The 19,718-nt window shown below is 34.7% G+C and overlaps 1 protein-coding gene across 1 annotated transcript; it reads right to left on the bottom strand.

The window, feature by feature from the left end:
- Positions 1–2,553: 2,553 nt before the first annotated feature.
- Positions 2,554–4,880, bottom strand: LOC130939505 (putative pentatricopeptide repeat-containing protein At1g09680). Its single transcript, XM_057867606.1, has one exon. It carries the CDS (start codon positions 4,878–4,880, stop codon positions 3,009–3,011), a length of 1,872 nt encoding a protein of 623 aa, XP_057723589.1. The 3' UTR covers positions 2,554–3,008.
- Between the last annotated feature and the right edge of the window lie 14,838 nt (positions 4,881–19,718).

The raw sequence follows: 19,718 nt of genomic DNA, 5'->3' as shown, positions 1-19,718 counted from the left end.
ATTTATTTGGTGAGAGTTCTTTGTCCATGCACAATATTATATACGGATGAAGCAAATAGCAAGATTCTTATTAGTAGTCTTTCTACTTTGAATTCTGCTAAGGAATTAATAGAATATTTGTACAATGTGTACAATAGATTATTTATTTAGATTGAATTTAAAATTAAAAATAAATAATAATTAATTAATCTAATTATCATTTAATTTTAATTACAAAAATACCTTCATTATACACATTATTATACACCAATTACATTGGCTCCTGTCCAAAATTTCGGATGTCAGACGGATCAGAGTTGTTCCTTGGGTAAAAAGATAGAAATCGGCTTAGATCTAATATGGTGAGCGAGGTGTGCGAGCAGACGACCTCCCGAATTAATGTAATATGAAAAGGAGAGCCACTTCCGATGTTTAAGTCAGAAATAGTCCAGATAGTAGTGTAAATAAGAGTAGTAGTGACGTATTTTAGAGAGGAATAGGACCTTTCCCATATATACCCTATCAGTAGAACGAACTCTACAAAAAAAAATCTCTTTTCAAAATGCTTTCTCTCACAGTTGTCATGTAGTTGACAGCAGAAGTACAAATATCCAGATCGTGACCCGAATACAGAAACGCCCTCTCAGATTAAAGTCGTTCCATACGCAGAACCAAATCAGGTCATATCAACTGAACCGGACCGTAACAGCTCCCCATACTTTTCCTTCTACTTTTGTTTTCCTTTCCCTAATGTTTATTAGTAGTGTTTGCAACTTTGCATATATAATAATATTACGGACAATGTCGGGATCCAAAAACAAAAGCTGGAAAATAATTTAGAAAGAAAAAGTCCAACAACAACAAATTTTTTTCTCGTTAAGTCGATTTGACTATAGAAATCAAATGATATTAATTACTACGCTATATTATGAATCATATTTGAATTCAGTTTATTTATACTTAATATTTATAATTAGCCTTTTGTTTTACATGTTCATATTATCTAAATCAAAATCTTACATCCATTCAACAATAATAGGTTAAACTCTAATATTGAGTAAATTATCATTTTTATTTTTAAAAAATTCAAATTTTGATAAAATAATTATTGGAAAAAAAAAAGACATTTCATCCTTTAAAGATATTCTCGGTTGATAAATTATATTAAAGATAAGGAGACATATTCAAAAAAAAAATTCTAAAGATCAAATTTTGACGTAATTTTTTTTAAATTTGTTTAAAAAAAAGAGGTTTTTAAACTCTCCAAATTCAAATGACAAAAATTAAAAAAAAATTGAGAAAAGGTCTAGTAATTGAACTCTTTCGATAATTTTTTCAAATGTTCTAATAGAAAATAGATAAAATACATAAATCATTTGCGACTTATAAAAAAAATAAATTTGTAAAACTAAAATCGCTTTCTAAAATCTAAAATGTCTTCTTTTTTTAATATTATTTTATCTTTTTTTTTTTTAATTCTTAGAGCCAAAATCATAGTCTACTCCTCTAATTTTTTTTCTTTCAAGTTTCAAGTTTCAACCCTAGTTCTTTTTTTTTTTGGTCTAACCTTTTCTCTCATCCTCAGTTAACGTACAATCTTTAAAAACAGGAGCAGAATGAGCTAGCTTAAGCCCAAATGTAACAAATACTAGTCTGGTAACTTTTGGGGCGCTACTCGTGGATTTAGTAGGACAAAGAAAGATTAATTATTCTCTCAATTCTTATAATTTTATTAAATTTTTAATTAGATTTTTATATTTTTTTTTTGATTGAATTTTTATACTATATTAGATATTGTAGTTAAGTTCCTACCGTGATAAAAACGATAGAATTAATAGAATATTCTGTTAAACAAATTGAATATGCCTAACACTTTATTGAACATTTTGTATAGTTTAATAGAATATTCTGCTAATTTCAATATTTTTGTCATAATAGGGACTTACTTACAAAATATGATATAGTATAAGAATTTAATTGAAAAGAAAAAAAGTATAAAAACTTAATTAAAAATTCAATGAAATTATAAGAACTCACAGAGTAATTAAATCGAAAAAGAATCATGAATGACAATAACCGTTTGTTTCAAGGATATATGAAGAACACGCATAATTAATTCACTTGTGTGCTTAATACATGTCAATGCGCATCGAATTAATCCTTGTCTTTCACAGTTGAGAGATACCGTAAGGCTGCAATAGAAATCAAATAGTGAAAAGATTCTAACCAAAATAAAAAATGCATAGCAAAAATATGCAAGAACCAATGAGGGGCCAAGCTACATCAACCTACATGCATGTGCTTTGCTTCTCTACTGAAATGATCAAGCCATGGCTTGAATTAGGTTTCTTAAAGCAAATAAAAGGTTGCGTAATTAGTGTTAAATTGTTAATTCGTTAAACAGTTAATAATAATTTTACTCCTTTAGAACCCAATTTTGTCATCTGGGTAAACAAGGGGGATAAAAGATCAGCATCATTTGCAAATCATTGACACAATTAGTTTACTCATTTGGGGCCTGATGACAACTTTTCATTAAGCCTAGTTTATAGACTCTCTCAATTTTCGAGTTCATGTATGGTTTATTGATCTATAGAGCTTGTTTGTTCATTAAGCAGAAGTGCTTACCAAAGATGACATTACAAATTTACAAATAACACCCAACTATAATTCCAAATTTCCAATCTCTAACACCTTTTCCTGCTATTGCTTGAAGCCCTCCAGTTTTTCCAGGATTGCATTGCTTCGGACAGAACTCTGGGAAATCTGTTATGCCGTGTTGCACATTGCGCAGCAATCCATTAACACACTCATGGACTATCCAACAACATAGTTTCAAATGCATCTTGTACCATCCGGTCGGTTGAATAATTTCAAAATGTATCTTGTTCGCTCCATAGCTGGTATGGGAATAGGCACTTGCTTCGTTTTAGTATGCAATTCGCCACATTCGTGATTAGATCACAATGATTATTGAAAGACAAGTCCACCAATTATGGCAGTTCAGCTAGAACCAATTTTAGCAGCAATCACCTCCTTAGTCTATCTTTTGAAGCTTTGCTTGATTCATTAACAAGTGCTGCATAAGAAGCATAATCTGTGACAAGTCCTTTCTCACAACTGAATATGTTAAAATCATCAGAGCTTCCGTGCTTGCTGTGACCGTCAAGTAAAGTGTTAAATGTAATGTCGTCAGGAACCACCCCTAAATTACGCATTGCATCCAATAGCATTTCCGCATTTTTCATCTGACCCTGTTTGCACAGTCCATTCAATAACACATTATATGTGACAACTCCTGGTATATGTTCATCACTTTGCATCTCCTTCAGCAACTTGAATCCCATCTTAACATCACCCTTCTTACAAAAGCAATCAATGATCATACCATATGTTGGATCATCCGGTTTGAAACCAGCATTTAACATCTCCCTCAACATTTTCTCAGCATCATGAGCTCTTCCATCTCTGCAAAGCCCTGATATGAGTGCGGTAAAAGCTACCTGATCAAGTTCAATCCCGCCTTCAATCATTCTCTCCTTGATCTCCAATGCAGATTCCATGTCCCCATCCTTGCAATATCCATCTATTAGCGTTGTGAACGTGATTTTGTCTGGTTTTAAACATCTCTCGCTCATCTGATCCACAAGCTTCCTAGCTTCCTTCAAATCGCGGATTCTGCAAAGGCCATTGATCAGTGCATTGTACGTGATCAAGTCCGGCCTAATTCCCTGATTGATCATTACCTGAAAATTCTTCAAGGCCAGATCAATTTTCCCGTATTTGCACTGCCCATCAATCAAAGTGGTAAAAGTAACACCGTTGGGGACCAACCCTTTCTTGCACATTTCAGCAAACAAAATCCCTGCATCATCAACTCTACTATCCTTACACAATCCATTGATCAAAGTGCTGAAAGTGAACACGTCTGGAGAAATCCCTTCCTCTTCCATAACACCCTTCAACCTAAAACCATCCTCCACACACCCCACCTTACAGTACCCGCCAATCAAAGTGTTGAAACTCACAACACTGGGACGCAAACCTCTCTTTGGAATTTCATCAAACACCTTGTTAGCACTTCCAACATCACCAATTTTACAAAACCCATGCATCAAAACATTAAAATTATAAACTTTCGCGGGATACCCACAATCCAAAACTTCCCAAAAAAGCTTCCAACAAGACCCAATCGGTTCCACCTTCACCATTCTATCAAGAAGATACCCACAAGCACGAAACGGAACCCCGAAACCATTCTCCTTAACCAACCGCAAACACGTTACAGCGTCATAAACGAACCCAGAATCAACGTAAGCAGATACCAAAACATCAAACACAAGATGGGCATTATCATTTCTGTGATTGGAGTAATGGGGTGCAGGGATAATCCTCATAGATTGGACCACAGAAGAGAATACTTGGGGTGCAGAGTTTGTACCCTTTCGTGAAACGAGGAGGTAAAGGAGGGAGTGAGCTTGAGGGAGAAGATGGTGATAGGAGAGAGAAAGTGCCATGGAAGTATAAGTGAGGAGGGTGTGGCGGAAGGGAGGGTGGTGGGAAGGCAGGAAGTGGAAGAAGGAGAGGAGAGAGAGTGGGTGGAGGGAGAAAGGGTTGAGTGCGATGAGATCAATGACGTGGCGGGGAGTGAGGGAAGGGAGGAGACGGTTGAGGGTGCGGGAGGAGGAGAGCGGCTTCGATTTGGCGGCGGCGGCGGCGATGAGTTCGGAAATTTTGATGAGTATGTCGTGATGGGGAGGATGTTGTGGTGGATGTGGAGGCGGTGGGGTGTACCATGATCGAGAGGAAGAGGAGAAGGGAAGGATGGTTGTGAAGATGTGATAGTGAGGAGCGGAGAATGGAGCAAGTTTCAGTTTCAGGCTGCTGCTGCTTCTTCCCATTCTCTTCTTCCCAACACATTTACTTCAAAATCAAATTTATACGTTACTCTCTTGGTTCTATCCTGCTCACTATGAGCTAATTCTTTTTGTTTTTGTTTTTTTATGGTATATTATATGCTTTGGAGTAATATTCAAATTGGTTTTGACAAATTTTATATAATATATTTGACAAAAAAATGTTAGAGGCTATCGCCTTTTATTAAGATTAACTAATATTTTTAATCAATATTTTTTTATAATATTAAAATTGAGTTTAGAATTTTTTATTTAAAAATTAATATTTAAAATTAAAATATTAGATAAATATTAATAAAAAAATAATAAATTTTATTGATTATATAATTTTGTGTTATTTTAATTTTAAAAAAAACTAAAAAATAAGTTTTGTTAAATAAATAAATTGGCCAATTTATTGTTTTTAATCAAAATTTTAGTATAAGTATAGAACAAATAAATTTTTAATAAATTTTACAATTTCGCTAAGTAATTAACTAGGTACTCGTCAACATAAGTAAATTTTTTAAATTTAAAAAAACACACGTCGCTGCATCTTTCCCAAAAAAAAACATCTTAAAATCTAGGAATGAAACATTTAGTAACCCACATAAAAAAATTATCCATTTACTAAGAAAGAAATATTCGAAATTCTATTAAAAAAATATCCATTTAATCGAAAAGAAATATCCAAAAAAAAATAGTTAAAAAAAAACAAAAATGCACCCGCATAAAAAAATATCTCAAAACATAAGAAAGAAACATCTAATAACCCACATAAAAAATATGGAAAGAAACATTCATTTACTCGGATAGAAACATTTGAAAAAGGAAAAGTATGAGGAGACAATAGTCTTATTGTACAATGCGTACAGTGGGGTTTAATTGTAATTAAAATTAAATTATAGGTAGTTATTTAATTTTAAATTCTTTCTAATTTGAAATTTGAATTAAATTAGGATTACCCTCAGTTATAGAATCAAAACAACAAACCCCTCTTTGAATCCGCCATTACCTCCTTTCTCTCCATCACTTTTTCTCTAACCAACCCTTATCTCTCTTCTTCGTTTTCTCAACCCAGATCACCCTAAACATCACCCCCTAGCCAACCAACCACCGTCGCCCACCCTTTCTCTCTTCTCTTTCTTTCCTCTTTCCCCATTTCTCCCTGCCGTGTTCGCTGCCCCCACGCTGCCGTTCGCGCCTACCAGCTCCGGCGAGCAACACCCCGGTGCAACCCAGCAGTGGCTAAGTTCTGTGCCGTTGTGACACCATCACTGTCCCCGTTCTTCTTTCTCTCTTTCATCAACGCAGGTTCAATCCCTTTCCTTGTACTGGATTTTTTCTATTTTATTTATTTCATTGCTTTTAATTTTGGTTTCTGCATATAGATTAGGCTTAGGACTAGTTAATATCTGTTGCTAGATTGAACGTGTTTGTTGGCTGAATTTTATGGGTTGATTGCTGCTTCCATTAAACTGAATGCTTTGTTTACATATAATGCACACCATATGTTCGATGAAATGTCTAAATGAAATCTGTATGTTTAATTCTTATGTATGGCCAGCATTTGGCTTAAATTCTATTCTCACGAGGCATTATAATTTACAATTGTGCAGTTTTATGTGATTTCTAATGATGTTTGAGCTTGAATTTTGTTATGCACTTGTTTGTGCTTTTTTTTTTTTTTTATCAAAATACCAATTTGGTTAAAAATTCAGATGTTATCAATTGTTTGGTATATTTTTAAGAAGTGCATACCATGTTTTATTGAGTGATTTGAATGAAATGGTTTATTCATGTTGGTTTTGAACATAAATGATCACATGCATCATCACTCGTTCTTTGAAGTTTTTGAGCAATTAAAATTGGTTTTTATCAAAATTATTGCTTCTTGAACAAAGGGCTGTGTTTATGTGATTATTTTATTTATACTCTTTGACATGAATAAGTGGGCTTCTTTATTATCGCCTTGATTATTTTCTTTGTGCTAATTTTGATTAATCCTTGCAAATTCAATACACAATTGCAATAACTAAGTTTTTCAGCCTCAATTCACTCTAAATTTCTTTAGTCTAAGTTGTTTGCGCGTTAATTGCATTTATTCCTTTATTAGTTACTTAGGCTCCTTAATTGTGGAAAATCTCACTTTCTTTTTGAGCATATTACACATTTTCAACCTGTTTTCCTCAACATTTTACATATTATCACTCCGCAGAAGTTCTTTAATGGAGTCCAATTTGGTTGAATCGCTGTGTCGTGTTCCATCTTCCAAGTGGCATATTTATTTTTATGTTTAATGCTTATCCAAATGCATCATAAACATTCAGGATTCAACCAAATTTATGAAGGTTTTATGTTCATAGTATGCTTTTATGTATGAGGAATTTGTATGTGTTAATTAAGCATGGCATATTAATGTGACGTTGGATGAAACTAGGTATTTTTTGGACTAACTTTTATTGGTATATGAATTTATATGGCTTAATGTAAATTGCATGTATAATCATGAGATTGTTGAATATGAAAAACAGTGAATGTTATTATCATCATTAAGATTTAATTTGATAATGAAAATTAAATAGCCAAGAGTTAGTTATCAACAGATGGGCGACTTAATATGCTTCCTGCATGTTCAGTTTGGAATATACATATGATCACACATGATAAACACTAAATGAATAAAAAAAACAACTCTAGTCACCATTGGCTTTGAAACTGATGTCTGGACTATGTGCTTGGTAGTTGTATCTACTGCATGTTCATGTATGTGATGTATAGTGACATTGTTTGTGCTGGTTAGTGAGGTTTCTTTTTTGGTCTATGTGCTTGGTAGAATGATTGACTTGATTTCTTTTTTATGGTTACATTATTTGTGCTAGTTAGTGAGGTTTCAAGCAAATGATATATACTAAGGATTTATCTTATTTTTTTTATTTTTTTGGAATTGTAGGCCATGCAATTGTCAGATGCTATTGAGGTTGGAAGTGAAGAGACGGATCTTAGTTACGAGGTTTGGACTCTAGAGGTCGGTGCTCATGTTCGCCGCAATGAGCCCCACCAATTTGATGGGTTCATGTCTTTGTTAAGCTCATTAGATAATAGTTAGTTTCTGTTGGACATGACTTTCAGTACATAATTCATGTATTAGATACTATAAACGAAAACAGTTATCTGGTCTGGAAAGAATGGGTTTATTTTAAAAAAAATTTGGATGTTCGTTTCTAAATATTAATGATGTTCACCGTTATTGTATCCATCCGGATGGTTAATTTATTAGACAAGATGGATGTTCATTCTGATTATATGATCACACTTATTGATTACACGATTATCGCTACTCACAAATGTTGGATGTTCATCTTTACATATAACTGGATGTTCAGACTGTGGTTACTATAGCGTCTATTCAGGACGCTTCATGAAATCTTGGCTCAATATTGAAATTCAAGAACTCAATGCTTAACAAATTCAAGTCATTTGACTTTGGAAAAGTAAACATTAATCTCTGGATAAAGACTGGATGTTCGTTATAGTAAGATTCTAGATGGTTAGTTGGTTACTTTCACAGAAAAAATTGATGTTCATTTTCATTGTAACATCTGTTCAGAATACTTCATGAAAACTCAACTCAAGTTCAAATTTTAAGAACTCAATGCTTAACAATTTCAAGTCGTTCCATTTTGGAAAACTAAAGATAAATCCCTGAATAAAGACATAGTTAGACGAATGTTCGTTTTAGCTAGAATATGGATGGTTCCTTTCACAAAGAAAATGGATGTTCACTTTCATAAATTTTTTAGAATGTCATGCCTGAGTGAATGAAGACCAACATATTCACAAAATTAAAAAAGGTAAAAGAGGGTCCATAGTTATGTCCTCCTAGTTTCACATAAATAAATTCCCAAGACTAGAACCAGTGTATAAGCAAAACAAGCATATCAAAAGTTTTAGTCTAGTATGAGTATGCTAATTTTTCCTGCTCTTGACCTTTTCCATATGTGGTAATCCTTCAGCCCGTCGCGTCAACGTCCTTGTGCTAGGTGCTGTGAGTATGCTAACACCTGATCATGCAATTGGTCCTCTGCAATTCAATGCAAGGTTATTTTCACTTTATAACAAGGAAAAAAAACATAACATGACAAATTAACAATTACATAATCCAACGACTAAAACCATATTCCCTACAAAAATAAGTAGAAACAATGCACAAACCCTTCCAGTGCGCACATTAAACACAGACCAACTCATACAAATGTTGCATTCAGCTTGAATTTAAGCGGACTCATAGATCAACTCATACAATTAAAAGTACAACAATTAGCAAACCTTATTAAATTCGCGCTAAACTTTAATCAATTGCTAAAACAAAGCCACCAAAAAATGAAGATAATATCAACGAAGATTCAACAATGGTCAAGCAAGTTAACGTTAAATTAGATGCACATGGTCCACACAGATACAGTAAAAAAAAAGAAAAAATTTAATTTAAACTGATATGAAATTAACCAACAAACTTTTTCGTCCTTTTCCTGCGCTAAAGTTAAATCATCATGAATTGCAATAACGTAAATGAACTACCTACTCCACAATCTCCGGAATGCTACCATCGCACCCAAAGCTTTCTCACCATGGTTAATCACTCGTATCATCAATAAAATCTATCTATAATACAACATACAACAGTGATAACCCTTTGAAAAATGAACAACGCCACATACTTACCTTAGATTGTTATGATCTTCCGCTGATGATGTTAGATGTTTTCCCTATGACGAGCACGCGGCTGGTTTCCTCGAATCGGATGTTCAGCTACTCAGCGATGGCGTTGCCCATGCGAGTACAACTGTTCGAATGCTCGTTTCAGGGGTGAGCGCTCCTCTGCCTTTAGCTCTGATCGGAGGCGGAGCGCGGACGGACTCCGGGTCAGTGACGGCGGGATGTTCAGCAGCCACTCTCCCTTCGATTCTGATCAGAGGCGGAGCACGGACGGCCTCGGCAGCAGTCCTGGCGGGGTGTTCTCGACGGCCACGGTGGGTGCGCTTCCGTTCCCTGTTCGCCTTCCGTGGTTGACATTTGCGGCACTGACGGGTCTTCCTGGTCAAGGTTCTGCAACAATTGCAAGGGTTTAGGATAGCGAGTGAAATGTCCTCAACCTACTGTATTAGGATTTTGGGAAAAAATGTAATTACTTAAAATTTTGTGGTATGGTTAACTAAACAGCTATAATAGATTAGGGTTATTAATGGGTTAATTTACTCTATTAAACGAAATTGGGCCTTCTAAACGGTTCATTGTAACCATTGTAAATATATTTCATTGTCTTCCTAGCGTTACCCTTTGAAAAAATAATTAAAGAAAAAATTTAGAAAAAACATACAAACACACTGCAAGAGGACGCAACGGTGGTTGGTGGCGCTATGTTTACGAGGGTAAGAGCATTGCGTATGGGAGGGCGTTGTGGTAGTCTTGGACACAGCAAATTGCGTATGGGAGGGCGCTGTGGCGATCGGCGACACTGTGAATCGTGAGAGAGGGTGCTGCAGCGATCGGCGGCATGGGAAGCACGAAGGAGGGTGCTGCAGTGGTCTTAGGCGTGGCGAATCACGCAGGGTAAGGGAGGGCGTTGCGGCAATCGACGGCACAGGAAGCACGAGGGAGGGTGCTGCGGTGGTCTTAGGCACAGCGAATCATGTGGGGATGATATGTCTTGTTAAAACCTCTTCCAATCAAAAACCCAATAATCTAAAAAAAAAAAGACTTGTCGATGAGATCAAGTGCACGTATTAATTCTTTGAGTTGGTTGGATTCCATAACTGCCAAGCTACCAAATGAAATGTAGACAATAGATTAAGGTTGTTGTTGGTCTAACCATTTTAAGCATATTGTGTCCTCTTGCCAAAATGAAGAACTTTTGTTGTTGTTGTCACTTTCAATTAATGGTCCAATTGGTAGGAACTTTGGTGATATGAAAAATGCTCCAGGCTCAAGATCATAGGTATTATTGCAAAGCCACCACTCTCCTAATTTCATATTATGCATCACATCTTGCACAATATTATCAAAGAAAATCTTCGAGGAGTGCTAGGGGCCAGCAATTTTTGTGTTTTGTAACTATCAATTGGTTATCAATAGTATTTTTAATGGTGTGAGATTAAATCCAATAGTATAGGATCATTCAATTTTCTTTTAATGATTAAATGCTGGTCAACCTTTTAAAAAGTTGCTTGCCCCCTAGACTTTTCCAAAATCTTCCTAGGCTAATCCATGGTAAATTCGTTGTGTTCATCATAGGATAGTTGGGGGAAGTTGAATTTCTTGTTTCTTGGTGGAGATTCCTTCAATGGAAGAAGATTAAAAAAAAAAGTCTAAAAAGCTCTCATCACACATTTAATTTATGGTAATATAGACACAATAATTTAAAAATAGTTTATTTATCTCACCATCTATAATTATATACTTATTACATTTAATATTACTCAATTATTTCAGCAGAAACTAAAAAATACAAAATAAGATAACTAAATATAGGCTATTTCAAACTGATTTTTTATTATCTTTAAAATTTTTTTGTTTGATTTAATAGTAAATAAAAATAAACTTAGGATATGCAAAATGATAAGTAGAAGTTAAATAAACACAAGCTATTTAGTAAAGAAAATTATTGTGACAAAAATAAGTAAATATACTATTCTTACCATCTGAATTAATAATTCCATCATGCATGAATCCTGGGATACAATAAATGGAGGCTGAAATAGTTGTTTGTTGAAATACACAATATGTCACAACTCCGATATTGTGAGTAGAATTTTATTAAACACGTATCCATCATCAATGTCATAAATTACAACATATTATTTTATCACATATTGTGGTATTAGTTTAGTATGTATATCAAAAAATGTATTTCACATATTAATCAACTTTGAGCCAAAATATCTTATTAGTAAATTCTCTATTCAGTAGCGTTAATAAAAATCTATACGTAACCTTTTCAACTTTCTTAAAATTTATTGCCATCTTGTTGTTCAATATGAAATTTTATCTAGAGAATCAACATGACAAACATACAACATCACAGCTGAATTACACTCAAATATCACATATTTTTTTTATCATTTCTTATTATCTCATTGGAATAAATTATTACAAAAAAAAACTTATTATTATTCATGTGTAAGTAAAAAAGAAGTATAAAGGCTAAGAATAGAGAGATGGATATAGTGTGACTAATGATTGAGTGATGAGCGGATAATTTGTACGCTTTTTGGCATTGTTTTTAGTATAATCTAGTTAGTTTTTATTATATTTTTATTAGTTTTTAATTAAAATTCACTTTTCTGGACTTTACTATGAGTTTGTGTGTTTTTCTGTGATTTCAGGTATTTTCTGGCTGAAATTGAGGGATCTGAGCAAAAATCTGATCCAGAGACTCAAAAGGACTGCAGATGCTGTTGGATTCTGACCTCCCTGCACTCGAAGTCGATTTTCTGGAGCTACAGAAGCCCAATTGGCGCGCTCTCAACGGCGTTGGAAAGTAGACATCCTGGGCTTTCCAGCAATATATGATAGTCCATACTTTGCCCAAGATTTGATGGCCCAAACCGGCGTTCAAAGTCACCTCAAGAAATTCCAGCGTTAAACGCCGGAACTGGCACCTAAATGGGAGTTAAACGCCCAAACTGGCATAAAAGCTGGCGTTTAACTCCAAGAGGAGTCTCTACACGAAAATGCTTCATTTTCTCAGCCCAAGCACACACCAAGTGGGCCCGGAAGTGGATTTTTATGTCATTTACTCATCTTTGTACACCTTAGGCTACTAGTTTTCTATAAGTAGGACCTTTTACTATTGTATTTATCATCTTCTAATCTTTGGAACCTTTTTCTTTAGATCTTTTGATCATTGGGAGGCTGGCCATTCGGCCATGCCTAGACCTTGTTCTTATGTATTTTCAACGGTGGAGTTTCTACACACCATAGATTAAGGTGTGGAGCTCTGCTGTACCTCGAGTATTAATGCAATTACTATTGTTCTTCTATTCAATTCCGCTTGTTCTTTGTCCAAGATATCACTTGTTCTTCAACTTGATGAAGGTGATGATCCGTGACACTCATCATCATTCTCACCTATGAACAAGGTGACTGACAACCATTCTTGTTCTACAAGCATTCGAGGCCCTAGTGTTTATCTCTTGGATTTCTGATTGCATGATGCATGGTTGATCGCCTGACAACCGAGTGCTCGCCTGACAAACGAGCCAGCCATTCCGTGAGATCAGAGTCTTCGTGGTATAGGCAAGAACTGATGGCGGCATTCAAGAGAATCCGGAAGGTCTAACCTTGTTTGTGGTATTCTGAGTAGGATTCAATGATTGAATGACTGTGACGTGCTTCAAACTCCTGAGGGCGGGGCGTTAGTGACAGACGCAAAAGAATCACTGGATTCTATTCCGGCCTGATTGAGAACCGACAGATGGATAGCCTATGCTGTGACAGAGTATCAGGAACGTATTTCCAATGAGAGGATGGGAGGTAGCCATTGACAACGGTGAAACCCTACACGAGCTTGCCATGGAAAGGAGTAAGAAGGATTGGATGAAGACAGTAGGAAAGCAGAGAGACGGAAGGGAAGGCATCTTCATTCGCTTATCTGAAGCTCTCACCAATGATATACATAAGTATCTCTATCTTTATCTTTATGCTTTATTCATCATCTATACCCATTTGAGTCTGCCTGACTGAGATTTACAAGATGACCATAGCTTGCTTCATACCACCAATCTCCGTGGGATCGACCCTTACTCGCGTAAGGTTTATTACTTGGACGACCCAGTGCACTTGCTGGTTAGTTGTGCGAAGTTGTGTTTATGCCATGGTATTGAGCACCAAGTCTTTGGAGCCATTACTAGGGATTGTTTATGTTTTGAGAAGTATTGATCACAATTTCGTGCACCATTGAGCCAGAAAGTTCCTTATATAAAGTGGCATGGCAAACAATCCCCACAACAAGGTATTTGCATATTTCAGAGTCGTCAAAGAATGAAAATATACACTGACAGAAAAATCATTTTCTAAATCGGACCCTCTTCTTGATTTTCACACCCTGTGGCAGAAGAATAGCAGTTTTTGGCACAAAATCGCCTTCCTTTCTTGCAGGGGCAGACCTTCGTGCATGTAAACCTACTATTACAGTTGTAGCCTTCTACCCTGCCTCTACCACCTCTTCCACTTCCTTCTACGCCCCCTCCGCTACCTTTTGCTCTGCTGCCTCTGCTAACTACTGAGGAGTTTGTAAGAGAGATCCATTAACATGACACCTTAAGATTTTGAGTTGGATGTAGTGTCTTCTCATCTTATGTTCTCTCACTTGGTTTCTTCTCGAAGTCTCTCTAGTGATCGAGAACTCTCCACGGTGGCCCAACAAGTGGTATTAGAACCAATGGTTAATCGATTTGTGGTGGCTCACACTTGAGGAGGAGATTGTTAAGTAGCAAGTTTCTCTCCGAAGTCTCCCCAGTGGTTGAAAACTTTCTACGGTGGACCAACAAGTGATATCAGAACCTGTTGGACAAATTAATCAGTAACTAGAGCGGTTGGATGACAGGTCCAATTTTTAGAACCTTGAGAGAAGTAACCCTCTTTAATGTTCTTACTTTTTCTAGGCAGTAGTCACCTCTAAAATCTGTCTCTGCAAGGAGGTGATAGTGCTAGCCACTTTTGTAACAAATAACTAGACACAATCCTCAAAAAATATGGAGTTAAACACAAAGTGACTACTCTGTATCATCCTCAAATAAGTGTTCAAGTGAAGATTTTCAATAGAGAACTCAAGAGAATATTAGAGAAGACAGTGGAAGTCTCAAGGAAGGGCTGGAGAAGGAAGATTGATGATGCTTCCTTGGCTTACCGAACAGCATTCAAGACCCCTATTGGAATGTCACCATACCAACTTGTTTATGAAAAGGCTTGTCACTTGCCCGTGGAGTTGGAATGTAGAGCATATTGGGCAACAAAGTTTCTAAACTTTGATGCTAAGGTTTTGGGAGAAAAGAGGCTACTTTAACTTAATGAACTAGATGAATTTCAGGTTGAAGCTTATGAAAATGCCAAGATATACGACGATAAGACTAAGATGTGGCATGACAAGAAGATCTCTTCAAGAACATTTAAACCTAGACAATTGGTATTGCTTTTCAATTCAAGATTGAAACTCTTTGTACCTGGCAGGATTAATGCAAATAACATTCTCGTGGCTCAGGAAGTGATTCATACTATGAGAAACAAAACCCAAGAAAAGGGACTCATGGCTATTAAAATTGATCTGGAGAAATTTTATAAGAATTGGTGAAGTAACTAGTTCTTGATGGATATTGAGAATTTTGGAATGAAGGGTATGAGATATTGGTTGGATACGAGGGAACCTTTAATGGCAGTTAAGCCCAATTTTAGGGAAGGTTATGTTAAAATTTTTCTAAGATTACAAGAGAGAGTAATTAGCATAGACCTTAATAAGGTTTAAAAATTCTATCTCTAAAGGTTTGTGATTTCCTTTAGGATTGTAATTTTGATTGAGATTCTTATTATAATGTAATTATTGAGATTAAGAATTTTGGTGAGAATTAATAAATAAATATTTTTATTGATATTGAAGATTGAAATGCAAAGTCATGATCAATTAGATGTGGTCGATTAATGTGAATAATAATTGTGATTAAATGAATGAATTGTTATATATGTACATAGACTATGCTTGAGAAAAGAGTAGTCGAGAAATGGTGAATTTTTCTTGGGTCGGTTGAGGTATTATGACCCTTAAGGTTTAAGATTTTTGTTATTTAGATTATTTTAAAAAAATGAAACTTTGGTTAACTTTAGAAATGTATTAAGGACTTAAAGTGAAATTTGAATATTAGAATGAATATAAGCATTATTTGAGCCAGTTTAAGAAAGCTTAAAAGTGGATGATATGTTTTATTATCTCACAACAGAGTATGATGTCTGATTGAATTTTTTGAAGGGTATACGAACCTAATTGTGAATTCAAGAATAAATGAGGAAAGAATGTGATTCCATGCATAATGTGGACCTAATATATTATTATTAAAAGTAAAAGTCAAAGTATAATTTTAAAAAGATAAGGTCTAATATATGATTAAAGAAAGTATGTTATTTAAATTGTGATAATGATTGTTTAATTAACAAGGACATGGGTTTTGTCTCGATTGTATAATTGTGAGCTGTTAAGCCTTTTCTATAAGCCTGTAGCCCCCAGTTACCTCTGTATGGAGTCTAAGAACCGTTCTAAGGGTTTGAAATGTATCAGGAATGGATTTAATAAGTCTAATTGAAATAATTCCCTAATAAAACCTAATGAAATAATAGTGTTGTGGTGATGGTGATTTTGTCCTACCCACGGTGAGGATGGTAGCTTTGTCCCGCTTACAGATTGACAATAATGTTAAATGTCCTAGTGATATAGGGGTTATGATGAATTATAACTTATGAAATTGGTTAAGATGGTGATTATGATTGAATATGATTATAATTGTGATATAACAATTGAATTGGCAAGGACGGACATTTTGTCCTACTTGCGTGATTGTGATTGAGATGTAATTGTTGATTGACAAGGACGTGGGTTTTGTCTCACTTCTATGATTGAGATGTGATTATTCATTTGGGTTTTTTTCACGGCAAATCTCAGGAGATTTTACTCCTAACGACTAGACGATCTTCCGATCATGCTTCGTCTATCGATCACAGTTTGGTTACTTTTTGTCCTCCTACTTTGTGGTCTTTTTTATTTATTTTGTTTAATCTTGCAAACCTACTTGTACTGTCGTGATATTTTCAAAATGACCATTTTACTCCTAAGTGCTCTAATTTTTCTATTTAACATTATTTAGCATTAAAATTTTATCGAATTGATCCTAATATTTTTCTATGACCCAATTATCCTTAATATTTTTATTAAATACCAATTGTACTCCTAAGGGCCTAAAATACCTCTGTGATCCACTACAAAGATTTACGTCGTCAAAAGGAGTTACCCATTGATAATATTGCTAATGGCTAGCTCTTCTTTCTTCATCTTTTTCTTCTTCCACCTAATAATTTAAAAACTCTTCTCTTCTGTTTGTGCAGCATTGGAGCTTCTTCATTTCAGACCGAGCAAAGTTTATCAACTACAAAGATTGATCCACTACAAAGATTTATGCCATCAAAAAGAGTTACCCATTGATAGTAACTGCGACCCACTGACAGCCTGCACAATGCACACATCATCATCTCATTAGTTTATTGTTCATCAACATGCACCAAATAAAAAGAAACAAATAGATAAAAAATACCATAAACGTAGAAGATCAAGTATTTTTAGCATTTTTTGGGTTGTACTTCTTTATGATTATCACAGGTTGTATGAACGCAAGAACAACGAGTGGCATAACAAACAATCCCTACAGCAAAGCATTCGCATATTTTAGAGTTGTCAAAGAATGAAAAAATACACTAACAGAAAAATCGTTTTTTGAACCAGCCACCTTCCTAATTTTCACACCTTGTGGCAGAGCAATGGTAGTTTTCAGCACAGAGTCTCCCTCCCCTCTTATAGGGACATACCTTCATGCATGTAGACTTACTACACTTACAGCCTCCTGTGCTGCCTCTACCGTCTCTTCCACTACCTCTTTCATCCCCTCCGCTACCTCTTGCTCCGCTGCCTTTGCTAGCTACTGAGGAGTTTAAAAGATGAGGGATATATTAACTTGACACCTTAAGGTTTTGATTTGGATGTGGTGTCTTCTCATCTTATATATGTTCTCCCCAAAGTCTTTCCAGTGTTCGAGAGCTCCCCACGGTAGCCCAACAAGTGGTATCCAAGCCGATGGTTAATCGATATGGTGGTTTAAAGAGTATTCAAAGTGGAACATCAAAAGTCTTCACGGTAAAGGTGATCTGGACGACGTGTCCCATAGTGTGGTGCAGTGGTGTGAGGGACGAATACTCATATGTCGTGGAGAAAGGGAGATTGTTAAGTAGTAAGTATGAGGAGTATAAAAATTAGTCCCACATTGAAAAAACAAGGAAGAGTGAGGAGTTTATAAAATGAGAGACCCATTAACATGACACCTTAAGGTTTTGAGTTGGATGTAGTGTCTTCTCATCTTATGTTCTCTTATTTGATTTCTCCTCGAAGCTTCTCTGTTAAGTATAAAGTTATTTCAGTAGGTGAAGAACATTTTCTCCTTCAGCACCATAGAATTGTCCTCATTTGAAAGCATGGTGAGGTGAGAATTTTTCCTTTTCATGTTATCCAATACAATAAGTCACCGCCCTTAAAGCTTTGTGTATGACATGACACATCAAAATCAAACACTAAAATTAATTATTAATGCCTAAGTTAATTGCCGCTAAGATATGATTGAATGGAAATTGTGATTGTTATGATTAATTGATCTTGATTTATGAGTTGTAATTGTTGTTGAGTAATATAAATGCATATGTGTGAATTAAATTTGAGTACGAGGGTGTGGTTTTGCTTGTTATAATGAAAATTGATGTGGATATTGGGTTAGAGGTCGTGATGAGGTGAGAAATTTTTCACGTGGTAAGTTTTTTTTAAATTTGTTTAAATTTTAATATAATTTTTTATCTTATATTATTTTTTTAGAGATTAACTAAGATTGAATTTTAGATCTTTCGATTATAGAAGTTCTAATACCATATTATAATATTATTTTTTTTAAGTTTAAACTAATAAAAAAATGCATATAAATAATTATATCTCTAATGACAAATCACAAACACGTACTCACACTACAACAATTCCAGTAGATAGCGGCAAAAATTTTGCAGCGGTTTACAAAACCGCCGCCAAATGACATATTGCGGCGGTTAGGGGCGAAGCTGCAATCAAGATTGTATTTAGCGACGGTTTTTCTTAAACCGCCGCCAAATGAGCGGTTGGACTGCAATCAGGCCGACATTTAGCGGTGGTTTTCTTCGAACCGCCGCTATATTTCAATCAGGTTTGTATTTCGCGGCGTCTTTTTGAAAACCGCCATTATATGTCTGCCGGGTGATTTATTGTTTTAAATTTTGCGACGGTTTTGTTTAAATCGCCGCAAAATGGGTATTACCACATATTGCAATGTTTTCCTTAGTAATAAACCATCTAGGTATAATCTAGTTAAGTAAAGACTACTATGTTAAGCTACATATGTTTAAAGTATTGTTACTTATTTTAAAAGAAATTATATATTCAAATCAATAAATTATATATTATTGTTAGCCACTTTCTAATTTGGAATAAAAGATCCCCTACAGTTTCAATTTGGATTTTTCGATTATTAGTTGATTACCAGACTTCATACATTTGTTTATCATATACCACTTTTAAATATACTTTAACATATGATAAATAATATAACACTTATTTGATTCATCTCTATCATTATATATAATGTGTATTTCAAATAAGTTACTTGATAAAGATTTAATTCTACTATAAAAATAACAAAATATAAAGGCCTTAATTTAATAGAAATATAGTAAAATTCTTGCCCACGAAATAAAAAATATAGCCGCTATTAGAAAAAATAATTACAGAAGACAAGAAACACCAAACGTGTTGTCTTTCGTGTATTTCATTTCAACTTTAGACCGTTTTATCATCGTCTCCATATCTATTTTGGTTGAAAATGATTACTGAATAAATATTGAGCGAAGAAAATATTTACAAGATTTTTATAATTTGCAAAAATTATTCTACCATATAATAATTAATAACATAATTTTATAATAAATAATACTATTAATATTACAATATTCTTATAATAT

The sequence above is a fragment of the Arachis stenosperma genome, chromosome 7 (assembly GCF_014773155.1).
Source record: "Arachis stenosperma cultivar V10309 chromosome 7, arast.V10309.gnm1.PFL2, whole genome shotgun sequence".
Taxonomy (NCBI): domain Eukaryota; kingdom Viridiplantae; phylum Streptophyta; class Magnoliopsida; order Fabales; family Fabaceae; genus Arachis; species Arachis stenosperma.
The sequence above is the reverse complement of the archived record's forward strand: the minus strand, read 5'-3'. Positions and strand labels throughout refer to the sequence as shown.

What these genes read in the sequence shown, in the direction of transcription:
- LOC130939505 (XM_057867606.1), bottom strand. Translation starts at nt 4,880, where the DNA reads ATGGGAAGAAGCAGCAGCAGCCTGAAACTGAAACTTGCTCCATTCTCC.